Raw genomic sequence first — 18,065 nt, 5'->3', positions numbered from 1 at the left:
GAGAATCAAACTGGCAAAACACTGAAGGCTTTGCGTTCCGACAATGGTGGAGAGTATATGTCCAAACAGTTTCAGGACTTTTGTGATGCTAAAGGCATCAAGAGGGAGCTCTCTACTCCTTACGATCCTCCACAAAACGGGACAGCAGAGAGGATGAACAGGAGCATTCAGGAGAAGGTCCGTTCTATGTTGTCACATGCTGCGTTACCTCATGGTTTTTGGACTGAAGCTGTTATGACAGCCGTTCATCTTATAAACAGGTCACCTAACACGAGGCTTGGTGGAAAAGTGCCAGAAGAAGTATGGACAGGGAAGCCTCCGTCATACAAGCACTTGAGAGTGTTTGGTTGCGTTGCGTACGTGCACATACGCAGGGAAATGCGCACCAAACTTGATCCTAAGTCTCACAAATGCATATTCCTAGGATATGGTGACAGAGGTGAAATGGGGTATAGACTTTGGGATCCAGTGGAATAGAAAGATTATACGCAGCAATGATGTCATTTTTGATGAAACATGCATGTATAAGGAGCCTGCAAGGCAACAGGAGCCTAGCAGAGTCATCTTTGATGATGATGGACATCATGGACAACAACCAAGGGCTGTAAATCAGCCATTACAGCAGCAAAACCAGCCCTTAAATGGTGCTGAAAATGGTCCAAATGGACAGCCAGAGATGGCAGAAGATATCCCTATGGATATACCACAGTTAGAGGAGATACCGGGCATGATTTTTCAGCCTTATGGCATGGAACAGAAGCCACCAATAGGTGATATGCAGGCTGGACAGCAACCTGCAAATGATGGTCATTGGGTACGGAGGTCCACAAGACCCTCCAGAGCCCCTGACAGGTTTGTTCCAGGGGTTGACTACTTGATGCTTACTGACTGTGGGGAGCCCTCATGTTATAAGGAGGCTTTACAGAGGGCAGACAAGGCTCTTTGGGAGCGTGCCATGAAGTCAGAGATGGATTCTCTGCACAAAAATGGAACATGGAAGTTGGTGCATTTGCCTGCAGGCAAAAAGGTTTTGCCATGCAAGTGGGTTTACAGGCTCAAAGTTGCACCAGATGCAAAGCCAAGATACAAAGCCAGGTTAGTGGCTAAGGACTTCAAGCAGGAATATGGTGTGGACTTTGATGAGATCTTCTCTCCAGTGGTCAAAATGACCACACTTAGAGCTGTATTAGCTTTGGTTGCTCATGATGATCTGGATTTGATTCAGATGGATGTGAAGACTGCTTTTCTTCACGGTGATCTCCATGAGGAGATATATATGCAACAGCCAGAGGGTTATGTAGTGAATGGAAAGGAGAAGCTTGTATGCAAGCTGAAAAAGAGTCTTTATGGGCTCAAACAGGCACCAAGGGAATGGTATCATAAATTTGATACATTCATGAAATCCCAGGATTTCAGGAGAAGTGACATAGATCATTGCTTATACACCAAGAAAGCTTTGGATGGCAGTCTATTGATCCTCATCTTGTATGTTAATGATATGTTGATTGCCGGGAAATCTCGTAAAGAGATGGATGCCTTGAAGAAGAGGCTACATCAGACCTTTGATATGAAGGATTTGGGTGATGCAAATCACATTTTGGGTATGCGGATACTTCGGGACAGAAATCAGCATGTGTTGTATTTGTCTTAGAAGGAATACATTGGCAAAGTTTTGCAGAGGTTCAATATGGACGGGGGGACGAAGACTAGTACTCCTTTGCCTCCATATATGAAACTCAGTGCTATGGACAGCCCACAGTCGGATAGTGACAGGGCTAATATGACCAAGATTCCGTATGCTTCAGCTTGTGGCAGTCTCATGTATGCCATGGTTGCTACCAGGCCGGACATTGCATTTGCAGTGGGAGTGGTTAGTAGATACATGGCCAACCCTGGTGATGGGCATTGGATGAGGCCAGTTTCAGCCTTGATATGGCCTTGTATATTATCATGTACATGCTGTTTTTTTCTTTTCCTTCATTTAAGGGCACCTTGCCTTTAAGTGGGAGGTTGTTGGGGTAAAGGCATTATGCCCACCCTTGTGGTGTGTACAAGCCCATAAGTTATAGTACATAGTACACTTAGTACTTTTAATGTACTAAGTGCACTATGTGTACTAGTGCAATATACATGTGTGATAGGGGAGTCACACACTCATTCCTATGAGTTGACTTATCCCCACAACTCTCTCTCTCTCTCTCTCTCCCTTGCTTCTCTGTGTGTATGTCTCCCACATGAACTCTAACCCTAATTAATTCTCCCATTCAACCCACAGGTTGAGGCTCTCATCGGGTCTCTCAACGACGGTTTGCAAGGGAGGTAGAGGGCCGAGTATATATGGTGGCCTACCTGCCCACATATACTCGACTGCCCGTGGAACTACACCCGGATGCCCTCTCCTCCGAACCCTGGAGCGCTCGTCGCCCATGCTCCGGTGGGCGGTCTTAGAGTCCGATCAAGCTTCCCGTAGCTACTACGAGCTACGTAATATTACTCCCCCCTTAAGAAGAGTTTTCGTCCACAAAAACGAACTCCCAAAAGTTCTTGGTTAGCATACTCAAGCCCTCCCACGTAGACGCCTCATCCTCGGGATCCTTCCACTTAACAAGCGCCTCTCGATACATAATGTGCCTCGTGTTCCGATCTCTAAATTCGAGAATCCTCTCAGGTTCATGTGGAAGAGATGGTGGCTCTGTCAACTCCACCAAAATGCTTGGAGAAACTACATTCTCCTTTTGATCAACGTTTTTTCGCAGTCTATTGACATGAAAAACAGGATGAACTCAGCTCTTTGGCAACTCAAGTTTGTACGCTGATCCACCAACCTTCTTAAGAATTTTAAAGGGACCGCAATATCTAGGTGAAAGTTTTTGACACTTTCCCATCTTTAAAGTCTCCGACTTCGTAGAGACTTTCATATATACGAAGTCACCTTCTTCAAATGCCACTTCTCTACGACCCTTGTATGCATATGTCTTCGCATGATCTTGTGCACTACGTATGCTATCTTTTGCTGCTTGTAGCATATCTTGCATGTTTGCAAGGAACTCCTTGACAGACTGCAACTTCTCCTTCTCTAGTCCTACAGCTATAGGAGATCTCAGCTGGAATCCATACTGGACTGAATCCAGTCGTTGAATGTTTCGAACTATTATAAGCAAACTCCAAATGTTGCAAGTATTTATCGGATTGCTTTTTACTAGCATACACTCGAAGCATGTCTTCTAACACTTGGTTGACTCTCTCAGTCTGACCATTAGACTGTGCATGATCAGCTGTACTCATACTCAGAGTAGTGTCAAACTTTTTGAAGACTTTCCTCCAAAAGTGACTATCGAATTTTCTATCCCTATTCGAAACTATATCTACAGGCAGGCCGTATAGCTTGTAGAGATGTTCGATGTGAACAACCTAGCTAACTAAGGAGTTTTCACCGTTTTTTTAGTAGATATATACTTGACCATCTTGATCAATCGGTCAACCACTACTCAAACTGAATCATTCCCTCGATTCATTCTAGGTAAACAAGTGATAAAATCCATGGAAATACTTTCCCATTTCTCTTTGGGAATATCCAATAAATGCAACAAACCTCCAACTTTGAGGCGCTCATGTTTATTGACCTGACACTTCTTGCATTTCAGCACGAAGTCCTGGACTCCTTTAAACAAACTAGGCCAATAAAGTTGTCTTTTGACTAGTGCATAGGTCTTTTGTATCCCGGGATGACCAACACTCTGACTATCGTGACTTTCTATAAGAATTTCGGTCCGAAATCCCCAATAGTTGGTACGCAAACTCTATCCTTGTAGAGCAGATACTCATCGTCTATGGAATAGTGTTTATACTTTCCCCCCGATGAACTTTATCACCCCCAAATGAACCAATGTCAAGTGGTTGTGAAGGGTGCATCCCCGAGCTCTCCGTGTCGGTACATAACCCAAGAGACTCGTCTAGTCGCTCCGGACCAGCACTCGCTCCTCTTTCGTAGAAACCTCGACTAATCTCTCTGGACTAGTACTCTTTTCTGACGAGGGAGGTGGTTGTTGCTATCTATAAGTGCGGCCGCATATAGTGTGCCATATCTTTGAAAATGATAAATCATGCTTATATAAACCATGTAGAGATTCCAAGAGATCACTCTTGAAGGTGGTGAAATGTAACTCGTTTATCTTTGGCATGTGACTCAACGCATCGGTTACTATGTTAAATTTACCTCTATTGTAACGGAGTTTAAGTGTAGGAGCTCCATCCACTGAGCTTTTCTACCTTTCTACTCACCTGACTAGAAAGCCATTTCAGACTTTCATGGTCCGTTCGGACCTCAAAAGTAGCGCCATACAAGTAACGTCGCCACGTTTTAAGAGCATGAACAATCACAAGTAACTCTCGCTCATAAGCCGAGTAGTTACGCTGGGCATGGTCAAGCTTTTTTCTTTTAAATGCAACAGGGCATCCCCTTAGTAATAAAACCCTTCAATGGCCTCTCCACTAGGCGTTGTCTCCAAAACAAATGGCTCATTGGGGTCCACAATGCTCAATCTTGGTGCCGTTGTGATGGCCACCTTGAGCTTCTCAAAACTTCTTCTTTGAGGATCCCCCCAACGAATAGTTTTATCCTTTGTCCTCAACTCATCGGTTAAGGGGACTGCAATCTTTGTGTAGTCCTTTACATACTATCGGTAGAATCCCGACATACCTAGAAAAATCTGCAGTTCCATGAGATTTCTAGGTTCAGGCCGTCTGACAATGGCATCCACCTTCTTAGGGTCCATCTGCGGATTATCCGTGGAGACAATATGGTCTAAATAGTGGATCTCCTTAGCAAAAAATTCGCTTTTGGATTTCTTTCTAAATAGCTTATTTCCCTTGAGGAGTTTGAACACAGTGCGCAAATGCTACAAGTGTTCTTCTTTTGACTTACTATATATAAGTATGTCGTCAAAGAAAACTACTACGAATTTTTTCAAATATGGACGTAAAACCTTGTCCATCAACGTCATAAATGTCGCTGGAGCATTCGTCAAGCCGAACGGCATGATTAGCTGCGGTCTTGGGAATATCATGTTCCCTTGTTTTAACTCGGTGATACCTCGATCTAAGATCAATCTTAGAAAAGTATTTCGCACCATTAAGTTGGTCAAATAACTCATCAATGCGTGGCATTGGGTATTTGTTCTTAATCGTAATTTAATTAAGAGCACGGTAGTCTATGCACATCCGCAAAGAACCATCTTTCTTTTTTATCAAAAGAATGGGTGATGCCTATGGTGAAGAACTCCGTCATATAAACCCTTTCTTCATGTACTCAGCTAACTGTCGTCACTTCCTTTACCTCGGAGTGGCTTAACCTGTAAGTAGGTTTGCTTATAGGTTTTGACCTAGGTAGCACATTAATGCCATGGTCAAGCTCCTTAGACACTGGAACACCCTTTGGGAGATCATCGAGAAACACATCTCTAAACTCTCGTAATAAATCACTCAAAGCAACTGTGTACTTTTGTTTATTGGCTCAATTTTAGTCTTGGTATTTACGTTTTATTCACAAGAAGGTAAAACAAGTTTTAGAAAACAGTGGTCTCGACCAAGGCCATTTAAGTTATCACAACGTAAATTAGTTTTAACAATGGAAACTTTATCAATTATATTTCTTTCATCTACGGAAATAAATTGACGCAAGAGAGTATAAATATATACTCGCTGTATATCGTCGATGTCGATGGCACGTCACAACTCTAGGGACGAAATAAGGGGTGCAGTTGGTACCTCACGCTCACCCTGTAGCCTCACTAATCTCCCCTCATGCGCAAACTCTAGGCTATTGTCTTGGTAGCTACGACTTAGGGTAGGGCCGAGGTTATATAACCACTCCGTGCCTAGATAAATATTTGCTCTAGCCAAGTACATGATCTGGAAATCCAAACTGGCCTCATAGCCTTGCATAGTTGAAGGCACCCCCAAGACCATTGTGTCCCAAACATTTTTGTCATGACCATTAGCTAACGACACTGTATACTTATGGTCAGACTTAGTCTCTGGCAGCCGCAACTTCTTAACTAGTGCGTAGTTAAGAAAATTGTGGGCGGTTTCATCATCTATCATGATGGTGACTCTACGGCCATCTATCTAGCCATCCAAATGGACCAAATCATGTGGTCCTACTGATGGCTACCACATTGCTTGGGTAACACAACAAGCGTGGGTACTATCCGTATGTCCGACAGTTACCTCTCTGAACTTTGCAGAACTAAGAGGTAACCGTTAGATAGAATGTAACTGTCGAGAGGATTTACCATCCTTCTTGGTGTCGCTGGAACTACCTCCAGCTCCCAGCTTTGGACATGCTGCTTTGCTATGTCCAGCCTCCAAATAGTTAAAGCATAGATTTTCTTTTTTAGCTTTATCGTACTGCTTCTTTTTTGTGGATTTAGATTGGCTTCTCTCGAAAACGGCACGATTTCTTCGCCCAGAGTCCAGTCAGCCCTCTTTGCTGCTCACCTTGGCTCCCTTGCCTCCTATCGCCTCGAAAGAATTTCTTCTTAAAGCTGTAGCCCTCTTTACCCTCAGTTGTCTTGCTAAGCCCGGATTTAGAGCGATGTGAAATGTCGTCATAAATTTGCGCATATTTTATGGCCTCACTGAAATCCGTCGGTTGCTTAGGCTCTACAAAAGTCTCATAATTTGGGTGTAAGCCTCTCATGAATCCACGTAAAGTCTGGAATTCATCGATTCACTTTAATTTTAACACAATCTTGTGGTAGTTGGAGGTGTACTGGGTGAGGGAAATATCACGCATTGAGCACTTATCCCAATCACGCACAACTCATTCACAGGCTAAAACTCTTTTCGAAACAACGTTTCGAAATCTACCTAGGTGCTCGGAAGTCTGGCACTCTCGGCCAAACTTATCCACCATTTGTACGCCCTGCTTGTCAATGACAGGCTGGCCTCTACGGGCCTCACAATTTCTGGCGACTGTCTAAGGTTGTGAATATCTGACTACCTTTGCAGAAAGATATTTACTGAGTCCTTACTGCGTTCTATCTCCTCTCCTCCAAAGCTCGGTAGCTTGAGATCCTTGAGAAGATTAGCCGTCTTTGTAGACTGCTTCACATGCGCTATTGCCCGCGACCCAACTCGAGGCACTACATCCTCTGTAGAAGAGAAATTTACCCTCCTCTACGCAGATCTCGGTGCAGCTACACTCCCTACAGGAGTACCAGGACTAGCGTCCAAATGGGCATGAATGCTCCTAAGCACAAATAGAATCTCAGCTTGATTCTTCTCCAATGCACTGTCCTAGCAAACAACTGGACAATGGACCCTGTCGAGATACCTATCTCGTCATCCTCTACATCCACACGAGTGCGTAGAGAATCATCTCCGTACTTCTTCCCATTGAGAAGGTCATCGACGTAGTAGTCATCGCTAGGGTCGTTAGCCTGCAGAGGTTGCTCGTTCACTAACTCCATATTGTCTATCGTTGCGGAGGGACATATGGGGTCATCTACAGACAGGGGAATATCAAGAGCTACGTCAATAGGAACATCCTCGGCCTCTCGTGAGCCCGAGGGTGATCGTACCATCTCAGCTTGGTGAGCGGTCACTACTTGATGTATACGGTCAAGCTCAGCCTGAGAGAGGCCCGACACGGAGGATAACATACGAGAAAAACTCCCTAATCCACCTGCCGGCGGTGAACTACCCCCGCTAGACATGCTGGAATCGGATTTCTAAGTCTTGGTCTTTTTATTTTTATTTTGCAGATAAATAACAAAATGCGATAAATAAATAAATAATAGGGGAGAAATTGGAACTAGCTACCCAGAGTGTACCGGCCAATGTTGATGCCGTGCACGTTACGGCGACGAATTCGATCTCCGGCATGGATGGATTTCATGATGGTGTCTTTCTTGTGCTACCTACTTGACCTCCTTGTACGTTTGTGGGTTGTCAAACCTGTACACTACAGGCCAGTCCACCTCCCAATTGAGTTACCACCCACATGTGCTCTGTGGTGGTGGAGAGGGTAAGGAGAGGAGACGAAGACAATGGTGCCAGCTTCTACTTTTGAACAGGGTGGTCGGTGAGCAGCACCCGTTGTTGCCGTCATTTGATTCGTTTGATTCGGTGAAGAGCTTGGTGCCGCAGTGAGCAACACCCGTTGCCGTTGCTTGATTGAGTTGACTGCAATGCTGTTGGATATGGTGGTCGTGGATGTGGTTTACTTTGTGCACGAAGCCGTGTGCACCGCTTGGGGCCTTTGGTTGTGATGAAGATGGTGGTGCCGTGCATGTGGGCGGCCTGGAGCTACGCTGTGTGCCACATGTCAAGTACCAAGAGAGAGAGAGAGATTCCCTCCAACCTTTTGGCCATGCTCAACCTTTTGGCCGGTTGCTGCGCACACAAGCAGAGTTGAGTTGCTTCCCTTTGGTGGCTATGGTGGCCTCTCCCCTCCACACAGTCGACCCTAGTCAACCTTGCTTCCTTGGCGGCTGCTGCCCACACGATGGGAGAGAGAGCAATGGAGTAGAGCTTCACGATAGCGAGAGCAAGAGCTTCAAGCTGCCCTTCACACAGAGCTATGGTGCAGCCGTTCTCCTCCACGTATTTTCGATTTTTCCAGCTTGACAGAGAGAAGGATAATGTGATAAGTTTCTTCAATTCAAATGTAATATATATATATATATATATATATAACCTTAATGTGGACCCGGCCCGGTTCATGCGAAGAAGCCCCGCTCTGATACCAATGTTACGCTACGGTAGCAGCAACGCGTCGATGATGGAGGAGGAGAGCTCTGGATCACCACCCAGCCATAAGAGAGGGAATGGGGATAAGGTTCCCCACTGTTGGGTATATATGGTGGCCTGCCTGCCCACACATACCCGAGCGCCTGTGGAACTATGCCCGGGCGCCCTCTCCCTTGAACCCCGGGTCACTCGCCGCCCACGCTGCGGTGGTCTCGGAGTCTGGTTGAGCTCCCCGTAGCCGCTACGGGCTATGTAACACCCCCCCTCCGACTTATATTAGATAAACCCCTTTGGAGGAGTCTTGAGTACAAGTTCTTAGAGCTAGAGAGCTCTCTTGTCTTCATACATGTCTCAACAGGTGCCAAAAAAGCGCTTTAAAACTCACTTATAGTCCAAAAAGCATCTTTATAATAACAAAAGCTCTTCTCTTTTTAGTATTTAAAAAGCTTTTAATTTTTTGCTTTCCAAAAGCTAGTCATACCATTCCAAGCCTGTAAGGTGGCCTCGCGCTGCTATCCTGCCACATGTTAGTGCCATGTCAACAGTGCCGCATCTTTTTTTTTTTTTTTTGAAGGGGGCGCCGGGGGGCGGGGGGGGGGGGGGTTGCGTGTTACGTTTTTTGCATGTCAACGGCCTGTATTTTGATGCTTCGGTGACATTTTGGCTATCCACACAGCATAAACATCTTATTAATGCTGCCCAAACCCTGCAGTAGACCTGCCCGTGTCTTCTATGCTAATATCTGTCCAACTTTAACATCAACCACTCCACTTCTCCACCTCCATTTCGGGGCTAGTGGGATGTCCTCGAGATCCCCTCCGACACTCCTACCACCATGTCCCTTCCCATTTCCTCTCCCCTTTAGCTTCATAGCACATAGCATGGCTTCATGCATGTTTGAGTGATTTATTTTTTGTTTCGTTTACCCTTGTGACTTGTTTTATATTAATATTCTGTTTGAGTGATTAATCTCTCTTTTTTTTGTGGGACCTAATGGACTGATTCTATTTTTATGGGCAGTTTGTGATCCAAAGAGCCTGCTATATCTGTATGGGATGCAGCTGGATTATAGTGATGCTCTTATCGGCGGAGGTTTCTCTTTCAGTAACCCAAATGCGACATCAACTTGTGGCTGTGGAAAATCATTTGCGGCATAAATTGTCTTAAGAATCTTTGTAACTTGCTAATATTCTTGTTTGTGTTCTACTCAAGTGTTTGCATAGCTTGCCTGGTTACTGTGTGCCATTATTGTATTGAAAACAAGCTGAATAATAGTATTTGACTTGAAGGGAGCTTTCAAGATTGTGGTTTTTGTGGGCGATATATCTTATGTTGTCTGGTTTTATGCTCCTTCCACAGGACTTTAGCTCCTAAGCAGGACTGAACCTTGGATTTTAATGAGAAGCTATTTAATAACCTTGATTTGTGGTATTAACTTACTAAAAGGTAGTCGCCTAAGTATGGTTTGCATTCTTGGTTATGGTGCCTAACCATAATGATTAAAGAATCAAGAATGGACCAAAGGGTTGCTAAAAAATTTAGGAGCAGCAGAGCTTAAGCGATGGGAAAGGGATGGGAAAGGGGACAAATGGAAGGCAAGACAAGGTGGATGAAAATGAAGAGGTGGGGCCATGCAAGAATGTTGTTAATGTCAAGCAGAAACCACAAGGGTCTATGAGACAATAATGGTTCAATATACATCCACCATGCAGTGTCGTCCCAAAACACAAAAAGCAAAGAAAGTTGACAGCTGCTTACTATAGAGTAGCAAGGAAAAGATGGATGGCCATGTGAATCAATGTCTGAGAGCAAAGTAGGTGATAGAAGTTGCAGACATTAAGTAAAGCTGGAAGAACTGTAAGAGAGGAGCACTAGAGAGCAGGGCAGGTCAGGGTTAACTGCGGGGCATGAAAATGAAGGGAGAAGTGAATGAACAACACAGGAGAAGTGGGAGCTGTTCATCTGTGACATGATTGCTGTTAGAGTGATGTCAAGAGGGGTGTGGCACAGCACAAGGGTGGCATGCGGAGTGTTTGAGGATGGGCAATGGGTGAGTGAAGCCAGGGCTGCTACAAGGGGCCTGGGAGACGGTAGAAATTTTCCATCATTTTTTTCTAGTATCATGCTAAAATTTAAGGTTTTTTTCCACGGTTTGTGTGACAAGTTACCTCATATAACGAACCAATTTTTCTGGTTGGATGCTTTGCGATTTCATGAAAAGGTCTTGTTTGTCAGGTTTGCAAACTTTGCTGTAGAATCTCTCTCTCTCTCTCTCAGAGCGCCTCTCTTTCTGTGCAATCTTCTACCCCAATGCCCCAGTTTGGGGGCTTAGCCTCCAGCTTTGAGGCAAGAAGAATCCATTGCCACAGATCAATGTTCTAGCAGTTTCCTTGAAGTTGTGAAGGTTGCCGCTCCAAGGTGCCTAGCGTCAACAACAACGGATTGTTTTACAAGAGTTCCAAGGCTTTTGTGAGTGCTGCAAGTTTTTGACTGAAGCAGGCTTCTTACATACAGCTGAAGCTCCTCGCATCACCACCACCTTCATCTAGCAGCGGCTTGAGCAATCCAGCATTGGTTTGTACTACTGTGATGACTTGAGCTCTTCCGGCTGTCGCTTTAGCACTTCTGCTACTGACTTGAGCTCTTCCGGCTGTCGCTTTAGCACTTCTGCTACTGACTTGAGCTCTTCCGGCTGTCGCTTTAGCACTTGAGTTGCTCCATCTGTTACTTCAACATCTCTGTAATGGCACCCTCAGCTTCTCCAGTTGTTGATTAATAAGACAAGCATGCTCTAGCTATGTTTTGCAGCCTCATAGCTGCCAGCGGGACCTTATCAGTATACAACCACTAATGAGAGAGGTTATGCTTAAACCTAATGTTGTGTTCACATTCCAAGGTAGGGTGGGTGAGAGGATATGGGAAAGCAATAGAAAAGAGAACAAGATGCCAAACGCGAGAACAGTCACGCAAAGCTGCGAACGCCTCCTACCACCTCATCCAATGAGTGAACATTGTAATCTCGGAGAGGAGAGAGGTTTAACCTAGCTTAGTCTCTTGGATTGAAAGCAAATCCATGCCCGCCAAAACAAGCTACAAGCATGCTATGTGTGTGCACGGTAATTGTGGTAGAAAACAATGGTGGGTGTTCTATGCATGATGGAAATTCAAGCAACAAAGTCGCTACAAGGAAGATTCCTTCTTCACCATTATGAACAACCGCTTATGTAGTTGGAAAGAAGAGGACAAGACATCCATAGTGAGGGTAGCAACTTCACTTATGTGCGTGATATAAACTTCTAGGTAGCGCCTTAGTGCTCTACATGCGAGGAGCACACGTCAAGCACATGTATCTATGTGATAGTAAAGAAGCCACTCTAAGTAATTCCTTGTTTATCCAAGGTTTGGGCTGTAGGGCTTCTCTTAATCTTAGAGAGGTGAAAGCTTTAACCTAGAGTAGGCTCTTGGATTGAAAGTAAATCTATGCTGCCAAAACAAGCTACAAGCATGCAATGTGTCTGCACAAGAATTATGGTAGAAATCAATGGGTGTTCTATGCATGATGGACATTCAAGTAACAAAGTTGCTGTGAGGAAGACTCCTTTGTCACCATTATGAACAACCGCCTATGTAGTTGGAAAGAAGAGGCCAAGACATCCATAGTGAGGATATCAACTTCACTTACGTGCATGGTATAAACTTCTAGCAGCTTTGAAGAGCAAGCTAGGTAGCACCTTAGTGCTATACATGTGAGGAGCACACCTAGTGTATCTATGTGATAGTAAAGAAGCCATTCTAAGTTATTTCGTGATATTCTTTTCTCCTTGTTTATCCAAGGTTTGGGCTACGGTAGGGCTTCTCTTAATCTTAGAGAGGTGAAAGGTTTGACCTAGGGTAGGCTGTTGGATTGAAAGTAAATCTATGCTGCCAAAACAAGCTACAAGCATGCAATGTGTTTGGACAACAATTGTGGTAGAAATCAATGGGTGCCCTTCTGGCTAGAGTTTCAACCCATGTATGGCAAAATGTATAGCTAGGCACCTTATGAGCCTTTATATAGCTATGATGATGTAGGCTGGTAGTCACCAACTAGATGACAAGGCCGACTTGACAAAATGGTGATTATGGTATTTTTCCTTGGCTAGCCCATTGGCTCTTATGACTTACTACCGTTGAACACCTAAGGGGGCATATGGGCTTATGCCTTAGTCTTGGGTACCCAAAAGGGTGCCCATGGGCGTTAGCCTATGACCACATAAGTGCCCTCTTGGCCTTCCTCTCACATTGCTAGTGGTCAAACCCGCCCTTGAATGATGTAGCAGTAGTATGGTATAAAGTGAAGTCTAGCATGATCATTTATCACCTCTTGTAGTTACGTCGCATGCAGATCCAGAGCTCCCCATGCTCCCGTGTGAGATCCACCTCTTCATGTGATGAAACACATAGATTTTCAGTAGAAATCCTTAATGCATGACATAAGTGAACCCTTGACTTTCCTAGCATCCCTCCTCACTTAGCATGTAAAGCAGTCTCTGTAAGGACCAATTGTGGATGGGAGCATGCCTAATTGACCCATGTCCCATGCATGTAGAGTTGCCAAGAACTTTTATTCTGCTCTTGTCCAATCAATATGATTGCCCCATATTAGAAATGTAGCAATGCATCCATAGAGAGTCCATCATTTGTTATCTGTTGTGGTTGATCCATACAAAAACTCATTCTCACTATGATGAGCTAGTTGCACAGAGGAAGATATCAAATCATGGGAGTACGTGTCTGCCCTCCATATGGTTGCACATAGGCCCTTTGACTAGTTGTCCTAACACTTTGACTAGTTTTTGCCCTTGACTGGCTATCCTGACCCCTTGATCAGCTCTACCATACCATTGAACAATTGCACCTACCCTTTTTGACGGTCGTGGCCCTTTGAATGGCTTTATCTCACCTTTGACTAGTTGTTCCTGATTGGCTATCTGGACCCTTGGTTATACCATACCTTCTTTGACTAATTGTACGAGCTCTTTGGCTTGTTTAACTGGCCCTTTGTATGCTTGTGCCAGACCTTTATCCTAGTCCAAAACTTCTCCATGCTTCTTTCGTGTAGACAAAAAAAAAAGCTAAAAAATCACTGAAATGCATGAAAAGCTTGAAAATGAATGAAATGCATCTGTGTTGATTGTGTATCATTGTTATGCAGTTGCCAATAGTTATGCCATACCTTTGACCAACTGTATGAGCTCTTGGACCGGTTGTGTTATGGCCCTTTGAATGTTTGTGCCAAACTTTTATCCATCTCCAAAACTTGTCCATGCAGTTTGGAACCCGAAAATCAGACGAAAAAAGCTTGAAAATCACTAAAATGCACTGAAAAGCCTGAAAATCACTGAAATGCAAATGTGCAAATGTGCTGATTGTCTATCAATGTTCTGCACTTGAACAATCGTACAGATGTGTCCACAGAGCTATGTGACAACCTCGTGAAGTAATGCGAGTAGTAATGAGTCTCCATTTTCTTGTGCTAAAAAATTGCCTTGAAATGTGTGTTTAATCTTGGGCGGGGCATGCAGATATCCCTAGCCTCGAGGATACACACATGGCTAAATGGGCTCAAGGGAAAGGCTAATTTACTTGTGTAGAGGTCTCAGGATGCTTTTCCTTTAGTGCTTTCCATATACATTATGATAGCATGGAACCAAGATGCTCAATGTGTTATTACTTGGTGTCAATTACTTCACTGGTTAACATAGCTTCACCCGCCCATCTCACCCATTCTACTGTAAACTGCCATCTTACCCATTGGAACGAACACCTATCTTTTCTTAGATAGCGCTAGAACATATAAAGTGGCTTTATGATGAGCTTGAAAGTGTATATAGTTTCTTAAGACTAGTAATAGTGGTCAGACCTAGTGTGAAAACTAGTCACTTGTATATAAGTCAATTTTGACAATAAGCAATATACATTCATTTCCTTGTAATAGAATACTCATTGTGATCTCTTCTCTTCTCTACTCTTGCTTGCTTGTTTATGCTATTGGATTCTTGCATGATTGAATAGGTTTGCTTGCTCCCAAGACTATCTCCTTCTTGCCTCCTCCAGTACACATTCATTCCCTTGCAATAGAATACTTATTGTCAGCTCTTCTCTTCTCTACTCTTGCTTGCTTGTTTATGCTATTGGATTCTTGCATAATTGAATAGGTTTGCTTGTAGATTGCTTCCTTTCAATAGCTTCCATTTTTTGTATGAGAGACGCTATCTCCTTCTTGCCTCCATCTAGGCAAAGGAAGCTATTCCTTCACCCCTATAGCCATGGAGCATTCCAGAGTGAGGATGCGATGGACGAGCTAGTGCACCCATATCGGGGAGTTCCATTTATAGCTTGAAAGGAAGACCCAATGACACGATTCGACAAGGCTAAGGTAAGCTCTTACCTTGAACATATTTGGCGCCACCAACAATGAGGACTAGCTAGAGCTTAGCTCTGTTCTTCCATCCATTCCTAGCTATTGGGATCACCTAATATTCCTTAGTGTTGATTAGAGAGTCACACATCGAAAAACAAACGATTTTGGAGCTTTGGATTTGTTAGTTTTGTCGTTTTTTATTTGGTTTTGAAGCTTGTTTGCATTCTAGTTGCATATCTTGGAAGAGAAAACCCTGATTTCTTTGGTCTTTTGCATGATTTTGAAACTTGAAGGCTTTGATCTTTTTGCATTAAGCCAAGGGGCGGCTTTGCATTTGTGATTGGGAGTCGAATCTACTTCGAAAATATAAGTTTCGAGCTTCATTTATTATGGATTAGAGAGTGAAAATTTTATTTTTTTGTTTATGCATTTCATAAATTTTCATGCATTGTCGAAGAATTAGTGTCTTAGAAGCATGCAAAATTAACCAAAAATAAAAATAACAACACTTAATTACTTGCATACACCTTAAACAACTAGGATTAGAAACCGTAATCACTCTCCATTAAGTCCAAAAATTCTAAAAAACTAGACTAAATCATTTCTCGAGTTGGGAGACGTGAGCCCCCAGTCCCACAAAAAACACACATGAGCCGTGAGCCTAGACATATGAGTGGTGAGTCTTCAAGCTTGAAGATGTGAGCGTAGAGGTAGGTACACCTATTATTATACTAGCTAATTATAACACTACCTTGAAGACTTATAATAAGGACATACCTACTCTTGTCGGTTCTATCATGATTTTAGTAAGATTTTCCTATCTGTATCAGCTGTAATTTCTAAGTAAAATTGTAGCTACACTTTTCCTATTTATATCAGCTATAATTTTTCTATCTATATCAACTGCAATTTCCTATCTGTATTAGTTGCAATTTTCAAGGAAATTTTTTATCCTTTGTAATTATTAGAGCGTTAAGTATAACTATTGTCCAATAATTGCTCACCAACCTGACATAGGCCTATTTCATACAAAGATCTGTGTCAAGGTAGTAGGCCTATTCCATAAAAATCAAATCCATGAGCCTAGTTCATACAGACATGAGTTTATGGGTGTGAGCCTAAATTCGTGAGTCTACAGGCATCACAAGAGTCCATCTCACGGATTTAGGCTTGTGTTAGCATATTTCATACAAAAATAGACGCGAGTCCGCCACTGCATGGATTTAGACATATGTGAGTCTATTTTATACAAAAACGTACGTGAGTCCATTACACGTGAGTCTAGAGGCATGAGCCTACAAACATTAACCTATAGACGTGAGCTGATGACATGAGCCAATTAAACACATATGTTGGTGGAGAAATAGTAAAACCCTTGGAAACAAGAGCCACCATGGTCCTCCGAGCCCCAGATTCACTAACTAGCTCAGTAAAAAGGGCCATCGGCTTTGTGAAAAGAACATTAGCTGTGGAACTATCTTTGGACGATTCTCTAATGAAGGAGCAGGAGTAGGACTACAAATCTTAAGATTAGGTCCCTCAAAGAAGTTCTCAAACCATGTCGGATGCCATAATGTTTCAAACCTTTAGCACTATATCCAAAGTTAGGTTTGCCTGAAACTGGCCACAACCAAGCAACCCAACATCTATAATTACAGTAAATGGGACATGTCTCTTTTGAGATACCATTCGAGACAACATTCCATAAAACACCTAACATCAAGCATATACATAGTGCAAGTAGGGGTCCCACTTTCTATAGGAGCCCATTATAGAAGCTTCTTCACCACCAAACCAAGTTCTAGTTCCTCTCCATTGATGTAGCCTTATTTGGTAGTGCTGTGTGTGAACACACTAGGACTAGCTAGGGAACTTTTTCCCTCTTTAGGAGGTTTTTTCAGCCATGACCCAGCTTGGGGTATACTTATCTTCTTTGTACAGCACACATTCATTATCTACCTATCATCCCATTGTGTGCTCTCTTGAGCTTCTCCATTGTGTGTGTGTGTGTGTGTGTGTGTGCATTCTTACATTCCTATTTCCAACATTTGGTATCAGAGCATACGTTTCTCACCCCTGTGATGCTGCCTACCCCTCACCCCGAGTTGCATGTCTTCTCTAATTGGATCAAGGAACCCTTTTGAGAAAAGAAAGAGGACTGTGAAACATGTAGTACTTTGTACTACAGTTTTTCGCTCAGATTTTTCGTTCAAGGCGCATTTTGGGGGCCATTCGGGCAGTTTTTAGTTTTTTGCAAACATCTTTGGGGGCCGTTCGGGTGGTTTTTGATTTTTTGTAGACATCTTTGGGGACCAGATTTGCACAGTTTTTCATCGGATTCTGGAGTAGTTTTGTCAGATCTACTATATGCGGGGTGCAGATACACAAGAGCATCTTCGGGCTTCACTTCAGTGACATCGATCTTTGTATCTTATGAGAAAAATTTCTACTCACTATACTCTGCATTTCTTTTATATACCTTGCAGGTCTCCATTGTCAAAACGACCTTATTAGCAGCCACCTTGGTTGCATCAAAGAGCACTCAGCACTTTGTAGGTTGCGTGATTACTTACTTGGGTATTATCAGAAATGGCAGACATTTCGGATGTTATCTGTTTGAGGATAAGCTTGACGGGACCAACTACCTGTTATGGTCCCATATGATGTGGTATGTATTGGTAGCCAAAGGGATTTGGAATGTTGTGGTTGGTATTGAGAAACATCTTGATGAACATGATGTAGAAGGCACATCTGTAGACACGGACTCAGTTTCACATGGTGCATTATCACAACATAGCATACCTCCTATACATGCGTTGCTTGCTTTGTCAGTTAAGAGGAGTATCATTCCTCACATTTGATCATTTAGGACTACTAAACATTCTTGGAATGCACTTGTGTCATTGTA

The 18,065-nt window shown here is 43.3% G+C and overlaps 1 protein-coding gene across 1 annotated transcript in view; it reads left to right on the top strand.

Moving 5' to 3' along the window:
• Window positions 1–10,064, top strand: part of LOC147640635 (uncharacterized) — a 31,460-nt gene extending 21,396 nt beyond the window's left edge. The window contains exon 3 of the mRNA XM_086813751.1: window positions 9,775–10,064. Coding sequence (XP_086669877.1) covers window positions 9,775–9,911 — 137 coding nt within the window. The 3' untranslated portion in view covers window positions 9,912–10,064. The remainder of the gene's footprint in view (window positions 1–9,774) is intronic.
• The last annotated feature ends 8,001 nt before the right edge of the window (window positions 10,065–18,065 follow it).

Source organism: Cibotium barometz, chromosome 2 (assembly GCF_041138505.1).
Source record: "Cibotium barometz isolate CiBa-2024 chromosome 2, ASM4113850v1, whole genome shotgun sequence".
Lineage (NCBI taxonomy): Eukaryota > Viridiplantae > Streptophyta > Polypodiopsida > Cyatheales > Cibotiaceae > Cibotium > Cibotium barometz.
The sequence above is the reverse complement of the archived record's forward strand: the minus strand, read 5'-3'. Positions and strand labels throughout refer to the sequence as shown.